Source organism: Schistocerca serialis, chromosome 9 (assembly GCF_023864345.2).
Source record: "Schistocerca serialis cubense isolate TAMUIC-IGC-003099 chromosome 9, iqSchSeri2.2, whole genome shotgun sequence".
NCBI lineage: Eukaryota > Metazoa > Arthropoda > Insecta > Orthoptera > Acrididae > Schistocerca > Schistocerca serialis.
The window spans coordinates 36258859-36278902 of NC_064646.1; the positions used below are offsets into that span (position 1 = coordinate 36258859).

The window sequence follows — 20044 nt, forward strand, 5'->3', positions numbered from 1 at the left end:
TGACACCGATACGCAAGGCTTTCGCAGTGGAGGGCCCGAGGCGCAGCGCACGGAGCCGTTATGAATGCGCACGCTGAGCAGCTCATGCGCAATGTCACCTAAAAAAATGGCTCAAATGGCTCTGAGTACTATGCGACTTAACTTCTCAGGTCATCAGTCGCCTAGAACTTAGAACTAATTAAACCTAACTAACCTAAGGACATCACACACAGCCATGCCCGAGGCAGGATTCGAACCTGCGACCGTAGCGCTCGGTTCCAGACTGCAGCACCTAGAACTGCACGGCCACTCTGGCCGGCGCAATGTCACCTCACAAGGCTTTAAATAGCGCAGCTCAGGGCGTACTCGCCAATACTACTACAGTGGCACTCACCTGAAGATGGCCAGAAGACTCTGCGCCAAAATATCGTGGCAGAACGTTACTGATACCTGGCACTTCTCCCGTGTTTTTATAGAACAATCAGTACGCTGGGAAAGCTTTAAACATCACAACAAGTGGAGGTAGCCCAATTGACCTATTTTCCCACAAAAATTTGAATTTCCCGTCATATATGGCCGCCATCTTGGATCCATCATCTTGAATAAATTTGGCAAAAATGCAGAGTGGGATGGTGCCCCCTTTGCCCTGCTACTTATTCGAACTGTCTTCTTTTGTGCCACTGTGGCATCTGTGCCAAAAGCTCAATGAGGCATATTTGCAAAAAATATTGGTGCCTATATTTTTAAAGGTAAAATGAATGTACGTTCAGTAATTTTTCAAGACTGGGCAGACTGTACACGGTGCAAGGCACCCCACTCGCGCCCCCGAGGTACCTGCACTGGCTTGTCTTGGCTCCACACCTCTTGCACCCCTTGAAAAGGACAGCCCTGCCTCTGAGAACAGTTTCCTCCACACTCTCTACAGTTTGTTGTGTTGGAACACGTTGCCAGCTTTCCGTTTGCTGGGCCACGAGCTACAACTGTCAAGCTGAAAGGCAGTGGCACAACACATTACTGGCCAGAAGACCCCGACTGGACTAGATGAGGCGCCCGGTGCAAGTCTCTCTATTCGGCGCCATTTCGGCAACTGGCTCCTCGATGAAGATCAGATGAAATGAGGACAACACAAACACCCAATCCGTGGCTGGAGAAAATCTCCGGCCCGGCTAGAAATTGGACCTGGGACCTCAGGATCTAGAGGTAGCAGTGGGTAACCATTTGACCTCATGCTGTGGGCATTCCCTAGAGGCTGAATAGAGGTGTAGTTTATTATCACTGATTTGAGGCGTTTCCAGAGTTTCTCCTGGTTTTGCTCAGCTGTCTGTAGTGTGTGGTCCCAAGCCATGTAGTGGAAGGTCTGGAGTTTCCTTTTGATTCGCCTGGCGAATCTGTCTGACAGGCTCTGTGCCTCATTGTATACTGGTAGGTTTGCCTCACGTGTACTGATCAGTTTCGCATTACATAGCGCTTTTGACCAAATACAGTTGTTTTGAAAAAGGGAGTGTGTATGCAGTGCAACAAATAGCAGCAATATAAAAAAAAATGACACCACATTTGTCATACTTAAGGTTTACTAATATCGTGAGGGGTAAGAAACAGTACATTAGAGGACAGTTTACTTACGTTTCTTTTGCAACCTACAGGCAATAACTGAAGTGCGTCGTTTTACTTTAATAATGAAAAGTGGCTAGTAAACAATAAGAGACCTGACTTTTCCAGAGAGATGTCGTATATCAATAGAACAACGTGAAGTTACACTTCGACTCTAATCAGTTAATGTGGAATGTAGGAAACTTGCGAAGAATGCAATACATAACTTAACGTACCAAACAAACCACTACAACAGTAACTGAAGAGAGAACCATACAGACGTGACAGTGAATCGTCAACACTAATAACTGTTTCCCAACCTAGAAGAAAGGAGGTCCGAAAATATTACTTAACCTGTCAAACATCGGAGCCAGAAACAACAAGACTCTTCAACGCAGAACAAATAATTATATTTACAAAAATATTTGCCTGTTGGGAAGTGAAGTGTAACAATGTACAGATAATCGTATTCCGTGTAAAATTGTCAAAGTGTCAAGGAATGTGACTATCGTAATAAGAACACAAAGCAATGGAAATATATACCTTTCTCATGAATGAAATACTGTGTTTGTACTGCCTGGCTTTCAGTAGCGTAAGCTGCAATTATACACATACTTGAAAGTAATACTTGTTCACATCAGGTTATGTATTTGACTCAGTGAGATTTTTGCGTTATTTCACAATCATTCAGGTCTTTTCATAATTTAGTAGTGCATCGGCCACAGAAATATAGTAACTATTCAGTAAATGAAGGAAAAAAATATTTTAAAAGAACATCAGTTTTACAGTTGGGTATCTGGCCATTAGGAGCTCTAGTGTCACTTGAACTGTCATACGATAACAAACTTCGACAGCAAGGAGTGCCACAGTGATCTCTATATTACGTGGGTGTTCATCTCTGACCCCGGAGCACGGAACTGCGGCGTGTGTGCAGATTCTTGTCATTCACATAGTGCACCGTGTTATAGTCAGGCAAAAAAATAAAAAATAAAATTCCAATAGTCTGTACATGACAAAGAATTCGTTTTTTATTTCTAGATTTGAACTTTATATCAACATGCAGTGTAATAGCCTGATGTCAGAGCAGAATGAAAAGTATTTTCATTTTGTGTTCTCGACACTTCGTGGCACCCACGTGTAATTAGGCAGGAAACAAAATAGGAGCGGCTTTGGCCGGCACGTTCAGACAGCTGGAGTTCGATCGTGGAGGTGAAAAAAGAAGGAAGGTGGGACTACAGACTTACGCTGCATGCTGTTTTGACGCTAGAGTGGGCGCCATTTCGAGGAGCCCAAAACATTACCAGACAACTGTTTACGAGTGCTTCTCGTTCATTATTTTCGTCGTGTGCGCGCAATAACTGTTTTAAACACTAAAAATTATAGAGATTACACGAATAACAGTGTCAGGAAGGCAATTTCGAACGTTTTTCTGTTCTTCAAGGTATATTTGCTCTAGTAATACGAAACAGTTAGAATGACGTCACGGGGAAGCGTCACCGCGGTGAACTATGGGAGTACGAATGCGGTGAACCTATTATCTACATCTACATTTATACTCCGCAAACCACCGAACGGTGTGTGGCGGAGGGCACTTTACAAGCCACTGTCATTGCCTCCCTTTCCTGTTCCAGTCGCGTACGGTTCGCGGGAAGAACGACTGCCGGAAAGCCTCCATGTGCGCTCGAATCTCTCTAATTTTACATTCGTGATCTCCTCGAGCGGTAGAAGTAGGGGGAAGCAATATATTCGATACCTCATCCAGAAACGCACCCTCTCTAAACCTGCACAGCAAGCTACACCGTGATGCAGAGCCCCTCCCTTGCAGATTCTGCCACTTGAGTTTGCTAAACCTCTCCGTAACGCTACCACGCTTACCAAATAACCCTGTGACGAAACGCGCCGCTCTTCTTTGGATCTTCTCAATCTCCTCCGTCAACTCCACCTGGTACGGATCACACACTGATGAGCAATACTCGAGTAGAGGTCGAACGAGTGTTTTGTAAGCCACCTCCCTTGTTGATGGACTACATTTTGTAAGGACTCTCCCAATGAATCTCAACCTGGCACCCGCCTTACCAGCAATTAATTTTATACGATCATTCCACTTCAAATCGTTCCGTACGCATACTCCCAGATATTTTACAGAAGTAACTGCTACCAATGTTTGTTCCGCTATCATGTAATTGTACAATAAAGGATCCTTCTTTCTATGTATTCGCAATACATTACATTTGTCTATGTTAAGGGTCAGTTGCCACTCCCTGCACCAAGTGCCTATCCGCTGCAGATCTTCCCGCATTTCGCTGCAATTTTCTAATGCTGCAACTTCTCTGTATACTACAGCATCATCTACGAAAAGCCGCACGGAACTTCCGACACTATCTACTAGGTCATTTATGTATACTGTGGAAAGCAATGGTCCCATAACACTCCCCTGTGGCACACCAAAAGTTACTTTAACGTCTGTAGACGTCTCTCCATTGTTTTGGGCTAGTTAAGATGGCAGACATACAGTTAGCACATAGAGTAAATATCTCTGGAGTGAGCATTCACATGCGCAGAACAGAATTTGTGCTGTCAACATACATTGCCGGCCTGGTCACGTGATCTCGGGACGTCGTGTGTTTGTCCGTATAGCGCCCTGTATATTTAGAATGTCACTACATCCCCAGTACAGACGGATTCTTTTTGAACATGTCGTGGATTATTTATATATGTTGCGCAAACATTTTAACAGTATCCTATTTGATACCGGGAATAAACCAGCTACATAACTTTTAAGGGCAAGTGATATTACATCCTGCTTCTTTGCGATAGGTGTCACAGTTCAGATGCACTCTATTTTTGGTAGTTTTCGGTATGGTACGGCACTTTATATTATTACAGAGCCTGACGTACATTTTAGCAGTGATAGTCTTGCGAAACGACTTGACAGTACGCTAGTACTTTTGCAAGTGTCCGAAAAACACCGAATTTGCCACACATTAGCGATTATATCCCTGCTAATTCGTCCTTTTTTCTGCTGTTTCTACGTATTTATTTTCTCGTTTTTGCGACCTAAAGCACAATTTTTCGTAGTGGTGGGACTTTGAAGTATTTATTTAACCCATTTTAGGTACTTGCTCCCAGTTTATTAAATAAATAGTAGACTGCGTAATCTATATACACAATCGACAAGTCACTGATAAATGCATGGAGGATAGTATTTGGTGAAACAACGAACCATTCCCTTTCCTGTTCCACTAGCAAATTTACGAGAGGAAGCGATTGTTTGTAAGCTTTTGTACGAGCCGTAATATCTATCATAGTCATAAAATCGTAGAAAAATAGATCTACAGAATCAAGCCTTAATTATAATGCATCTCGAAATTTTTAAACATATACAGTGTATCTTAATAATATAACTATAATTAGAGCTACATGGTATGTATCCATGAAAAGTTACTATCTCTCCTTTCACATATTTTTCTTTGCATCCGTAGCAACAACAGTAATTCACCATCGCTATTACACTATCAACAAACGGTGAAACACAACAAAAACTCTTGATATTATAACTTCAAACGTTGCAGAAAGCACACACGCACAGCGAAGTCCCGAAAACACTTGACAATCCCGGTTTTGTGTTTCAACATGCGCAGAACGCAATGCTCACTCCAGAGATATTTACTCTATGGGCACGCCAGAAGTTACTTTAACGTCTGTAGACGTCTCTCCATCGTTTTGGGCTAGTTAAGATTGCGGACATACAGTTAGCACCATGGTGGTAAGAATAGAGGGAGACGCCGTGACGTCACAGCTGTGAAGCCGAGGGTAGCCATCTCAATCCGACCAAAACATTGCTGCTGTAAGCTTGTGTGCATAGGCTTGTCGCTCGCTTTTGGAAGGATTTTGCGCTATTATGGTGACTTGTGAGGTGTTCGGGTGTACGAATCGTTCTGATTGTGATGCGAAATCGAAGGGAATAACATTTCGTGTGTAAGTTGTCTCGTTAAGTGTGATTTTACAACATCATTGTGAATGAACGTGTGCTACATCGGTACTTGTACTATAGCGTTTTTTTCTCCTGTATGATTTTAGATTTCCTAAAAATGAAAGTCGGAAAGCTCTGTGGGAGAATGCCGTGAGGAGGAAGAATTGGCGTGCGTCTAAATGGAGCACTGCATGTTCTCAGCATTTCCGAGAAGAGGACATAGACCGAACTTCCCTTTCAACAGTAAGGCTCCGAGAAAATGCTGTACCATCAGTTTTCCCTACACACCCAAAACATTTGCAAAAGGTATGTTAATTCAAAGAATTAAATTCTTAGTTTTCAAGTTCACGTTTCAGTATAATACGTACGTATCGTCGGTAATCGAGTGTTGAGTAACTCACTTTGTCTTCATCATGTACCAAATTAAAAGCTAACACTACATTAACTGGCGTAAAGTATAGGCCTAAACAGGACACTGTGTAGATTTGCCATTCTATGTACCGTATTTAAGTAAATATTGGTGGCAATGAACAGTGTTTCCCAGTAGTGTAACGTAACTGAAATGTCCCAGTACGTATTACAAACAAGATGTATTTATGGGGCTTTGGAGGGAGGGTAGAGCTAACTTAGTTTTCAGTTTCTATTATTTAGTTTGTGATACACGTTTATTACTGAATTAACAAAATTGTATCGTTTACATTGAAGGCTAGCTATTCGTAATATTACATTAAAAACTATTTTTAATCAGAAGAAACGCGGAATTTCGCCTTTACGAGATTTTATTTTAAACAAAAACTTTGAAACAACCAATCTTATGACGTTGCATGCGTATATGGTGCCATTAGCGACCGTAATACACGCAGCGCTATAGCACACTGGCAATGTTTTGGTCAGAGTGTCATGGCAGCGAGCCACGCCCCCATGGCTTCAAAACGTAGTACGGCTGGGATACGTAGCGCCATCTCCCCTTATTCTTACCTCCATGGTTAGCACCATGGAGGTATAACGTCACAAACTTGAAGCCGACAGAAAGCGAGCTCCGCCATTGCAGTTTGGTCAGAAGACTCGTTTCTGAAGCACAAACTATGTTTGTATTTACAAATGAAATTTTGTATAAGTGTGTAAACGAGTAAGCAATATCGTCCGGTATGTAAACAAGCATAGCTTTCGGGTTCTGCTTTCAGTTTACATCGACACAAATACAGTAAAAGGTGATTTGAGTTTGAAAAGAGCATTGTACACTATTATTTTTTATCATTCGAAGTTCGTATCCAAAAGAAACACTTAAGTTAACGAGACCAAATCAGTTTTATTGCTGGGGCAAAAACGCATTAAAAACAAAACGAAAACGCCTGAAAAAGCTATTCTGACGTTGTGTTATGCATGTAAACAATGTAACACTCAACATCATCTGAAATCATTTCGCAGACATAACGTTAAATATGAAGAACAAGCAATTCTAACAAGAGCCCTGTCACTGTTTTGACCAATCAAACATGGCGGCCGACCATGCCCACCGCCTTCAAACAGATGTACAGCAGACGGCCATAGTGCCATCTCCCCTCCTTATACCTCCACGGTTAGCACAGAGATCGCAGTAGCGCCAGGTATATCTGTGGCGGCGCGCGGGCCTCACCTGCAGCCGGCGCATGCGCGTGGCGAGCAGCGCGACCTCCCTGGTGCCGCGCACGTTGAGCAGCAGGGCGGCGGCCAGCGGCTGGCGGAAGCTGACGCTGGCGGCGCAGTGGAAGACGACGCTCACCTCGGCCTGCAGCGCCGCCGCGTCCGCGGCGGCCAGCGCCAGCCCCGGCGCCGACGCGTCGCCCGCCACGGCGCGCAGCTTCTCCAGCGCCGACCCGCCGCCCGCCTGCCGCAGCCGGTCGAACACCTGCAGGCGACGCCGGCGCTCGTAAAAGTCACACGGGTTCGCTATTCATTAGTTCCACACTACAGCCGGAGGCGAACTTTCGACTGGCGGTGTGGACAGCTAAAGGAAATCAAAATCACTACGAACGGCTGCCCTCGAGTCTTCGTGTGTTTTTCGGGATCTAGACGTCGAGTCCTTGCTAACTGTGCTGGATTAAGAGCACAAAGTGGACAAGGCCCGAGGGTGAAACTGCAAGCAAAAGCAGCAAGTGTTTCGTAACTGATAGGTGGGTGACAGGAATTATTTTTACCGAGGTATTAGTACAAAGTTAATTTAACTTAGCCTTCTACCAAAATGACAAACATACAAGTTCCTGCAAAACGTATCTCCGTATTTAAGCATAAAAAAAACATTTATTGAATTCAGTAGTTTTACCAACTCTGTCTATCCAGTGACATATGCGGTTGGATAAAATATTTTCTAACAGACAGGGAGCAGTATGTTGTCCTGAACGGGGTAACTTCGACAGAAACAAGAGTAACTTCAGGTGTGCCCCAGGGCAGCGTAACAGGTCCTCTGCTTTTTACGATTTACATAAACGATCTGGTTGATGGTACTGACAGCGGCCTTAGACTGTTTGCCGATGATGCTGTAGTCTACAGGAAAGTAGTATCACACGAAAGTTGTTAACACATCAATGAGGATTTGCAGAAAATAAATGTGTGGTGTAATGATTGGCAGTTATATCTCTATTTTAGTAAGTGTAACCTACTGCGTATAACAAGGCGAAAATCCCCATTAATATATGAGTACGAAATAAATGATCAGTCTTTGGAAGTGGTAACATCCGTCAAGTATCTGGGTGTGACTATTCGAAATGATCTCAAATGGAATGATCACATTACACAATTAACGGGTAAGGCGAACTCTAGATTGTGGTTTATTGGTAGAATCCTGAAGCGATGCAGTCCTTCAACAAAGGGAATACCTTACAATAAGTTAGTTCATCCAGTCTTAAAGTACTGTCCGTCTGTATGGGACCCTTACCAGTTGAGTCTGATTCAAGAGATTGAGAAGGTCCAAAGAAAAGCGGCAAGATTCGTGACTGGTACATTTAGCCATCGCGAGAGCGTTACAAATCTCAGACAGTTTGAAGTGGGCCACAGTTGCAGATAGACGGTGCGCTAAACGGAAGGCGCTGAATTCCGAAATCCAATCCTCACCGAGGATGTAGAGCATGTATTATTACCACCAGCTTTCAAATCGAGCAATGATCACCATTCAAAGATAAGGGAAATAAGAGCTCGTACTGAGGCGTTCAGACAGTCGTTTTTCCCTCGCGTGATCCGTGAGTGGAACAGAGGGGGGAAAATATAACTTTGGCGCGAATTGTGCCCTCCGCCACACACCGCTTGGTGGCTAGCGGAATGTGTATGTAGATGTGAGATTAATGAGAAATAAGCCTTTCATACACAGCTTAACTAGAAAACTTTTCGTTCGAGACAATAAGACATACTTTTGGTTTACTGTCACCGACATAAGGTCACTGCAGGTAACAGCTTCGTAGCCCTCAATGTCGTGCGCCTGACTTCATCCACTTAGGCTAACTTCCTTCTTAAGGCGCTCTTCAATGTTAAGAGTCGAGCCTGGATTGCGGGAAGCGCAACGAAAGTAGAAGGCGCCAAGTAGAAGTTTCCCACCCTGCCACAAGATGGAATCATATAGCGACGTAGCGCCTCCATTCCATCACCAGTGGACACGTCCGAGCTCACTCCGGCGCACGACTCATTCCACGAGCGCCACTGATCAGCTGACGACGGCGTAGCTCCGGCTGTCCCCAGTGGGCCGGAAAGTAAGCAGGTTCTCAAAAGCTAACAGAAGACACAATAACACATACTATCGATCCCGCGCCTTCGCGCAGGCCAGTAAACTGTCAGTAGGTGCCCAATTGGCAACCTTTTTTTACTGATGAAGGTTAGAATGTACCGTACCTAATAAGTAAACGCCATCTCACGCAGCCAACAGTGAGAACGAGTATTCGTGTCTTCTGCACATGTGTCAAGTTACCCAGCTCTAATGGTGTCTGGCAGGCCATTCATATACAACGTGACAACGGTATCAAAAAATGGTTCAAATGGCTCTGAGCACTATGGGACTTAACATCTGAGGTCATCAGTCCCCTCGAACTTACAACTACTTAAACCTAACTAACCTGCGGACATCACACACACCCATGCCCGAGGCAGGATTCGAACCTGCGACCGTAGCGGTCTCGCGGTTCCAGACTGAAGCGCCTAGAACCGCTCGGCCACACTGCCGGCGACAAGGGTCTCAACTCGACTCGAGTCCCTAGGCGACTCTGTAGTTAAAATTTTCTATTTGTGGGGATTCACAGCCTCCAAATGTTTAATAAACGTAAATATGGCCCGTAGTAAGCTGCATGTGATTTTCATTCAGTCGTACAATTAGCTAGTTTCCAAAACCAGGTTAGAACCTACGATGGACCATATTTACGTCTCTCTCTTACGTCGCGAGAAGCCTCCAGCTTATCATAGGTTTGGGACACAGCTGCTAATACGACGTGTTTTAATTGAATATGTTTCATAAGACGACCTACTTGCATTCTATTTTAACTGAAAATAAAGCGAGTGTGCTTCGCGTTTTAAAATTTTGTTTGACATCCGCAGTCGTTCCCAAAATCCTGTAAGTGAGATTTCAATGTGTCAGAGCGACTCGGTCACCCGTCATTTCTAAGCAGTCATCCAGCCACTGTCACCTGTACCTGTTTAACCGTGTCTGTATTCATATTTATTCTGCTGTGTGGCGAGCAGCCTTGCTGCAGTGGTAACACCGCTTCCCGTCAGATCACCGAAGTTAAGCGCTGTCGTGCTTGGCTAGTACTTGGATGGGTGACCGTCCGGGAATGCCGAGCGATGTCGGCCAGCGGAGTGCCCTCAGCCCTTGTGGACCAAACTGAGGACCTACTTGACCGAGAAGTAGCGTCTCCGGTCACGAAAGCTGGTAGCGGTCAGGAGAGCGGTGCACAGGCCCTTCGTATCTGAATATAGGCTCAGGGTGACGTGGCGGTCGGTCAGTAGCACTGCGCCATCCGTGTCCTATTCGGACAGAGAGATGTTCTGCTCAGGGCTTTCATCGAGGGATTTTCGGATGCTCACGTTATCGGGCGAAATACCCTCAGACTTCAAGAAGAATATAATAATTCCAATCCCAAAGAAAGCAGGTGTTGACAGATGTGAAAATTACCAAACTATCAGTTTAATAAGTCACAGCTGCAAAATACTAACACGAATTCTTTACAGACGAATGGAAAAACTAGTAGAAGCCAACGTCGGGGAAGATCAGTTTGGATTCCGTAGAAACACTGGAACACGTGAGGCAATACTGACCTTACGACTTATCTTAGAAGAAAGATTAAGGAAAGGCAAACCTACGTTTCTAGCATTTGTAGACTTAGAGAAAGCTTTTGACAATGTTGACTGGAATACTCTCTTTCAAATTCTGAAGGTGGCAGGGGTAAAATACAGGGAGCGAAAGGCTATTTACAATTTGTACAGAAACCAGATGGCAGTTATAAGAGTCGAGGGACATGAAAGGGAAGCAGTGGTTGGGAAGGGAGTAAGACAGGGTTGTAGCCTCTCCCCGATGTTGTTCAATCTGTATATTGAGCAAGCAGTAAAGGAAACAAAAGAAAAATTCGGAGTAGGTATTAAAATTCATGGAGAAGAAATAAATACTTTGAGGTTCGCCGATGGCATTGTAATTCTGTCAAAGACAGCAAAGGACTTGGAAGAGCAGTTGAATGGAATGGACAGTGTCTTGAAAGGAGGATATAAGATGAACATCAACAAAAGCAAAACAAGGATAGTGGAATGTAGTCTAATTAAGTCGGGTGATGCTGAGGGAATTAGATTAGGAAATGAGACACTTAAAGTAGTAAAGAAGTTTTGCTATTGGGGGAGCAAAATAACTGATGATGGTCGAATTAGAGAGGATATAAAATGTAGACTGGCAATGGCAAGGAAAGCGTTTCTGAAGAAGAGAAATTTGTTAACATCGAGTATAGATTTAAGTGTCAGGAAGTCAGTTCTGAAAGTATTTGTATGGAGTGTAGCCATGTATGGAAGTGAAACATGGACGATAAATAGTTTGGACAGTAAGAGAATAGAAGCCTTCGAAATGTGGTGCTACAGAAGAATGCTGAAGATTAGATGGGTAGATCACATAACTAATGAGGAAGTATTGAATAGGATTGGGGTGAAGTTTGTGGCACAACTTGACCAGAAGAAGGGATCTGTTGGTAGGACATGTTCTGAGGCATCAAGGGATCACCAATTTAGTATAGGAGGGCAGCGCGGAGGGTAAAAATCGTAGAGGAGACCAAGAGATGAATACACTAAGCAGATTCAGAAGGATGTAGGTTGCAGTAGGCACTGCGAGGTGAAAAAGTTTGCACAGGATAGAGTAGCATGGAGAGCTGCATCAAACCAGTCTCAGGACTGAAGACCACAACAACAACAACGTTATCGGAGTCGTCTTTTTTTAATTCCTTTGTATGAACGCAACTTGGTTTTCGGATTTCTTATATTTTTTAATATATTTTCACCATGCTCGTAACATAACCCGGAATTCTCTTCTCCATTTACAATCACTGAACTGGAGACAGCCCTTAAGAACACGAAATGTATAAAAGCTGGAAGTGCAGACGGGCTTTACCCTGAATTTTTGGTGCACAGTGGACCGGTAACGCGAAATTGGCTAGTTTGCCTTTTCAACGAAATTCTGCGTACAGCAACATTACCCAAAAAATTTGAAAGAGTAAAAATTATCGCTATCAAAAAGCCAGGGAAAGAGGGAACAGCTGCAGAACACTTCTGCCCAATATCTCTTCTTAGCTGTGCTTACAAGCTATTGGGAAGAATGATTCTAAACCGAGTCCATGATCAAATTAATGCTATGATACCTCCTGAACAAGCTGGATTCAGACCTTATTGAAGCTGCTGTGAACAAGTCCTCTCCTTGACTACTGACATAGAATGTGGATACCAAAACAAACTTAAAACTGGAGTAGCGTTCATTGACCTGTCAGCAGCTTATGTCACACTGTGGTGCGAGAGCCTTTTATTGAAATTTTTGAGAGCAATACGTTGCAAAACTCTAGGCAACCCCTTAAGTAACATGTTAAGCAGTAGGCGGTTTAAAGTACATCAAGGACAAAAGAAAATCAGATGGCATGTACTCAATAACGAATTACCTCAGGGCTCTGTTCTTGCTCCAGTGTTATTCAACCTCTACACAGCTGACCTGCCGAATTTGACCAATATGCAGATGACCTGGCAATTTCATACCAGAGTGAAGACCTTTCTGAATGTGAAGAACACCTAACGAACAGCCTTACTAAACGGCGACTGAGACCAAATGTTTCTAAAACTGAGGTAAGCCTGTTCCACCTCTCTAATCGCCTTTCATGAGCTAAGATCAGTCCACAGTTCGGCCCTCTTGGCACAGTCAGATAGAACAAATGCCCAAAATACCTGGGAGTCACTCTGGAGAGAACTTTAACATACAAAAAACACCTTTCCAACTTGGCCAAGAAGATACAAACACGAGTGAGCCTTGTGAGAAAGCTGGCTGGCAGTACATGGGGAGCAACCACATCAGTTCTCCGAGGAGCATCCCTCGCACTGGTATACTCTGCAGCAGAATACTGTGCACCAGTTTGGCTCCGAAGCACGCGTGTTGCGAAAGTAGACGTCCAACTGAACTCAGTTATGAGAGTAATTAGAGGTACAGTCCGGTCTACACTTACTTGCTGGCTACCCGTGCTTTCAAACATTTGTCCACCAGACCTCTGTAGAAAGGCTGTGCTTTACAACCTCTGACAGCAAGTTTCTGAAAACAACTCGATCCCTCTTCGTGGCGATTTGCTATCACTGCCCAGGAAACGCCTCAAATCTAGAAGACCAGCATATGAAATGGGAGTCCAAATGCTATCCACAGGATTCGACCAGGACGCAGAGTGGAAACGTGAGTGGAAAGCTAGAAGAACCCGAAACCACATCTCGGTCACCACGAACTTTGTAGACAATCCAACAGTTCCAGTTCCAGGCCTCCACTAACCAATGTTGGTGTGAGTGCAGTTAAACAGATATCGGACCGAAGAGGGTAAGTGCAAATACAACACGCACGAGTGGGGCTTTTCAAGTGACAGTGTGTGTGACTATGGTGACACCCAAACAATGAGCCACCTTGTGAATGGATGTCCAATCAAACGCTTCCCTGGTGGCATTGAGAAGCTCCATCAAGCATCCCACGAGGCACTCCGCTGGATCGAGTCCATCAACATACGAGTGTAGCCTGAGCCGTCTTAAAACTTGTGTACTATATATAATTTCGCATGTTCATTTATATATATATATTTCTTTGTTTTGCTTAATGTGTATTACTGTAATTGATGCATACGATAATAATAATAATAATAATAACCACGCTCGTCTGTATATCATTCGTGCAACGGTACTGATGACCTTGCTGTTTAGCGCCCGCACCCAAAAATCATCGCTAGAATATCCGAGATAAGGCACCGTGTCCAACCTGCCGAGAAATCCTCAGTCCCGGTCAGAAATGTCGTCTCTGTCAGGCCGTGCTGGACACACGCCCTCCGCCCTCCGCCCTCCGCCCTCCGCCCTCCGCCCTCCGCCCTCCGCCCTCCGCCCTCAATCCGGAACAACGCCGTTGCCCGCCGTCTAATTGTCAGTGAAGACCATCTACATCCACACGGTTACTCTGCAATTCACATTTAAGTGCTTGGCAGAGGGTTCATCCAACCACAATCATACTATCTCTCTACCATTCCACTCCCGAACAGCGCGCGGGAAGAACGAACACCTAAACCTTTCTGTTCGAGCTCTGATTTCTCTTATTTTATTTTGATGATCATTCCTACCTATGTAGGTTGGGCTCAACAAAATATTTTAGCATTCGGAAGAGAAAGTTAGTGACTGAAATTTCGTAAATAGATCTCGCCGCGACGAAAAAATCGCGTATCATATCTGCCACACTCTCTCTCCTATTGCGTGATAACACCAAACGAGCTGCCCTTTTTTTGCACCGTTTCGATGTCCTCCGTCAGTCCCACCTGGTAAGGATCCCACACCGCGCAGCAATATTCTAACAGAGGACGAACGAGTGTAGTGTAAGCTGTCTCGTTAGTGGACTTGTTGTATCTTCTAAGTGTCCTGCCAATGAAACGCAACCTGTGGCTCGCCATCCCCACAATATTATCTATGTGGTCTTTCCAACTGAAGTGGTTCGTAATTTTTACACCCAGGTACTTAGTTGAATTGACAGCCTTGAGAATTGTACTATTTATCGAGTAATCGAATTCGAACGGATTTCTTTTGGAACTCACGTGGATCACCTCACACTTTTCGTTATTTAGCGTCAGCTGCCACCTGCCACACCATACAGCAATCTTTTCTAAATCGCTTTGCAACTGATACTGGTCTTCGGATGACCTTACTAGACGGTAAATTACAGCATCATCTGCGAACAACCTAAGAGAACTGCTCAGATTGCCACCCAGGTCATTTATATAGATCAGGAACAGCGGAGGTCCCAGGACGCTTCCATGGGGAACACCTGATATCACTTCAGTTTTACTCGATGATTTGCCGTCTATTACTACGAACTGCGACCTTCCTGACAGGAAATCACGAATCCAGTCAACTGGTAAGGTAGGGCTCATCGGGAGGCGCAGTGGAGATCGGTGTCCCAGGTGAGGCCCGAGGCACCTCATACGGGAAACTGAAAAAGAGACAAGTTAGAGAGAGAGGTTATATATACGTTCGAATGCTGAACCTCTTTCCCTCAAAAATATTTCTCTTTTTCATACCTGCTCTGTGTCACCACAGGTGACCTGTCAGTGCTCTCATTTGTACTAAGATTGCAGTACACGCGAGGTGCCTATTTCCTTCCACCGCCCTGAGTGGAATACCCGAGTTCTAACAAACGTCCACCAGCTTGCAGTCTTCTACAGTTGTTGTCCCCGGCGCAGAAAACAGCGCGTAGGTCGTGAATCCGTAATTTTCAGGCTGTGTGGAACTCTTAGTGAGGAACTGTTGTTTCAGAAGTGATTAAATTTCCAATCAGTTTGTTTATGTGGGACGCCACTCGTTTTTTACTAGCAGAACACGAGAAACTGCACAATCGTCACATTCCGCTTTTACATTCGCAAGTGATTTCTGTTCAACAAACTAATAAACTCCGTATTTCCGTAAATTAGTATGACACTGTTCTCAACTATATGACCAAATAACTATACGTTGCTAATAAAGTCTTAACTAACACCGACCAAGGCAGACAAACATCTCGGTCCTCTGATACTGCCGAACGAGAGCTGCTCTTACAGCCGAAACACTTCGCCCGCCATCCAAGTTAGGCGCTATCCGAAGATCACCGAAGTGCTCCGTGTATCTTTCCGTTTATCAGTTGTTTATTATTCTGCTTGTTATTAATACCTGTGAAATAAGGGAATGATACCACACTACTGACATATACTTTAAATATGAAGTGCAAGTAAATGCGCTGTTCAGCTTGTCTAATATTAACAACAGAAGATTATCAATTTGGCGTGCAACTTCCGAATGCAGCAGCCAATCGCGGAGAAGGACCACAATTTAGGCGGTATTTGTCACGATGCCCGTACCAGACAAACCGAGCGTCATCGGTACCTCACAGCACGTTACATCATCTTGCCACTGCTGCCTTCTCAACTGCTCTAAGCAGAGCTTCTCGTACCTGAATATGACTGCCGCTAAGCCAGAAACACTGCACTCACCCCACCCACCGCTGTCTTCGCCCCACGGCCCTTACGCGAAGGTGCAGCCTGGAGCCTCAAGCAAGTCGACCGTGAACGGTGCAGAACCTGTTTCCGGACAGCAGCCAACTTGCCGTCCACCATGACGCAACCAATCCAATACAATCGCGAGCCATCCTTCCCCGTCAGATGAAACTACATTTCTGGCCATTAAAATTGCTACACCACGAAGATGACGTGCTACAGACGCGAAATTTAACCGACAGGAAGCAGACGCTGTGATATGCAAATGATTAGCTTTTGAGACCATTCACACAAGGTTGGCGCCGGTGGCGACACCTACAATGTACTAACATGAGGAAAGCTTCCAACCGATTTCTCATGCACAAACAGCAGTTGACCGGCGTTGCCTGGTGAAACGTTGTTGTGATGCCTCGTGTAAGGAGGAGAAATGCGTACCATCACGTTTCCGACTTTGATAAAGGTCGGAGTGTACGCTATCGCGATTGCGGTTTATCGTACCGCGACATTGCTGCTCGCGTTGGTCGAGATCCAATGACTGTTAGCAGAATATGGAATCGGTGGGTTCAGGAGGGTAATACGGAACCCCGTGTTGGATCCCAACGGCCTCGTATCACTAGCAGTCGAGATGACAGGCATCTTATCCGCATGGCTGTAACGGATCGTGCAGCCACGTCTCGATCCCTGAGTCAACAGATGGGGATGTTTGCAAGACAACAACCATCTGCACGAACAGTCCGACGATGTTTGCAGCAGCATGGACTATCAGCTCGGAGACCAAGGCTGCGGTTACCCTTGACGCTGCATCACAGACAGGAGCGCCTGCGATCGTGTACTCAACGACGAACCTGGGTGTACGAATGGCAAAACGTCATTTTTTCCAGATGAATCCAGGTTCTGTCTACAGCATCATGATGGTCGCATCCGTGTTTGGCGACATCGCGGTGAACGCACATTGGAAGCGTGTATTCGTCATCGCCATACTGGCGTATTACCCAGCGTGATGGTATGGGCTGCCATTGGTTACACGTCTCGGTCACCTCTTGTTCGCATTGACGGCACTTTGAACAGTGGACGTTACATTTCAGATGTGGCTCTACCCTTCATTCGATCCCTGCGAAACCCATCATTTCAGCAGGATATTGCACGACCGCATGTTGCAGGTCCTGTACGGGCCTTTCTGGATACAGAAAATGTTCGGCTGCTGCCCTGGCCAGCACTTTCTCCAGATCTTTCACCAAATGAAAACGTCTGGTCAATGGTGGCAGAGCAACTGGCTCGTCATACGCCAGTCACTACTATTGATGAACTGTGGTATCATGTTGAAGCTGCATGGGCAGCTGTACCTGTACACGCCATCCAAGCTCTGTTTGACTCAATGCCCAGGCGTAACAAGGACGTTATTACTGCCAGAGGTGGTTGTTCTGGGCACTGATTTCTCAGAATCGATGCACCCAAATTGCGTGAAAATGTAATCACATGTCAGTTCTAATATAATACGCGTTTATCATCTGCATTTCTTCTTGGTGTAGCAATTTCAATGGCCAGTCGTGTAAATTACCTGTGAAAGAGTCTAATGAGCTGAAACCAGCTAATAAATCAAAGTAAAACGGTTTCCAGAAACAGGGCGCAGCGTCTGCTGTAATTGGCGATACTGTGACCACATACTGGTAAAGCTGGCGCATTTCTTATCTGCGCTGTCTGATGAGAAGTATCCACGCGAGCCTACGTAACGCGGAGTTCACCACTGAATATCGTGGGGAGCGGATCTGCCAGGGTAAGAGGTGGCGGGGAGTGTCCTGTTATCAGCAGAGAAGCGGAAATAGCGGAATGGGTCGGTCAGCCGAGCTCGAATGTGGGCTAGTCCCTGGATGTCACCTGAGTAGAAAATCCGTCAGGGACATTGCAACCCTTGCAAAGCTGACCTGGTCAACTGCTGGCGATCTTTGTCTGAAGTGGAAACGCGAAACAACGACCACAGGAAATCAGGGACCACGCAGACCACATGTACTGCCGGATACTGACCGTCGAGCACTTGCAGAGTCCACCTAGCACAGTGGCTGTGCGTCAGGAGTCAGGAAGAACACATTTCTGTAGTGAGGGCTAAGCGACGCTCGATGTGGTGTAAAGAGGGACACCACTGGATAGTGCACACCTCTAAACTGGTAGTCTGCTGTGGTGACAGCCGTGTACCGCAAGTCTCTAGAGGAACGGAAGGTCCCAAATGATTGGAAAAGAGCACAGGTAGTTCCAGTCTTCAAGAGGGGTCGTCGAGAAGGTGCGCAAAACTATAGGCCTCAATCTCTGACATCGATCTGTTGTAGAATTTTAGAACATGTTTTTTGCTCGCGTAGAATGTCATTTCTGGAAACCCAGAATCTACTCTGTAGGAATCAACATGGACTCCGGAAACAGCGATCGTGTGAGACCCAACTCGCTTTATTTGTTCACGAAACCCAGAAAACATTAGATACGGGCTCCTAGGTAGATGCCATTTTCCTTGACTTCCGGAAGGCGTTCGATACAGTTCTGCACTGTCGCCAGATAAACAAAGTAAGAACCTACGGAATATCAGGCCAGCCGTATGGCTTAATTGAAGAGTTTTTAGCAAACAGAACACAGCATGTTGTTCTCAATGCAGAGACGTCTACAGACGTTAAAGTAACCTCTGGCGTGCCACAGGGGAGTGTTATGGGACCATTGCTTTTCACAATATACAGGGTGATTCAAAAAGAATACCACAACTTTAGGAATTTAAAACTCTGCAACGACAAAAGGCAGAGCTAAGCACTATCTGTCGGCGAATTAAGGGAGCTATAAAGTTTCATTTAGTTGTACATTTGTTCGCTTGAGGCGCTGTTGACTAGGGGTCAGCGTCAGTTGATGCTAAGATGGCGACCGCTCAACAGAAAGCTTTTTGTGTTATTGAGTACGGCAGAAGTGAATCGACGACAGTTGTTCAGCGTGCATTTCGAACGAAGTATGGTGTTAAACCTCCTGATAGGTGGTGTATTAAACGTTGGTATAAACAGTTTACAGAGAATGGGTGTTTGTGCAAAGGGAAAAGTTCTGGACGGCCGAGAACGAGTGATGAAAATGTAGCACGCATCCAGCAAGCATTTGTTCGCAGCCCAGGAAAATCGACTCGCAGAGCTAGCAGAGAGCTGCAAATTCGACAATCAACTGTATGGAGAGTCCTACGAAAAAGGTTAGTTATGAAACCTTATCGTCTGAAATTGGTTCAACTAACCGAGGCGATGGATCGGCCGCCACGCAGCCCGTGACAGAGTACTTCATCACTGGCCTCCAAGAAGCCCTGATCTTACCACCTGCGATTTTTTCTTATGGGGGTATGTTAAGCATATGGTGTTTCGGCCACCTCTCCCAGCCACCATTGATGATTTGAAACGAGAAATAACAGCAGCTATCCAAACTGTTACGCTTGATATGCTACAGAGAGTGTGGAACGAGTTGGAGTATCGGGTTGATATTGCTCGAGTGTCTGGAGGGGGCCATATTGAACATCTATGAACTTGTTTTTGAGTGAAAAAAAACCTTTTTAAATACTCTTTGTAATGATGTATAACAGAAGGTTATATTATGTTTCTTTCATTAAATACACATTTTTAAAGTTGTGGTATTCTTTTTGAATCACCCTGTATATAAATGACCTAGTAGATAGTGTCGGAAGTTCCATTCGGCTTTTCGCGGATGATGCTGTAGTATACAGAGAAATTGCAGCATTAGAAAATTGCAGCGAAATGCAGGAAGATCTGCA

At 45.0% G+C, this 20044-nt stretch overlaps 1 protein-coding gene and 1 pseudogene across 1 annotated transcript in view; one reads left to right on the plus strand and one right to left on the minus strand.

Annotated features, from left to right (window-relative positions):
* LOC126418805 (putative fatty acyl-CoA reductase CG5065) overlaps positions 1 to 16389 on the minus strand; it is a 129712-nt gene extending 113323 nt beyond the window's left edge. The window contains exons 1-2 of the mRNA XM_050085742.1: positions 16267 to 16389; positions 7179 to 7430 (exon numbers count right to left, since the gene is read on the minus strand). Of these exons, the coding sequence (XP_049941699.1) occupies positions 7179 to 7430; positions 16267 to 16389 (375 nt within the window). The remainder of the gene's footprint in view (positions 1 to 7178; positions 7431 to 16266) is intronic.
* LOC126420192 (5S ribosomal RNA) lies at positions 10233 to 10351 on the plus strand (annotated as a pseudogene).
* Positions 16390 to 20044: the final 3655 nt, after the last annotated feature.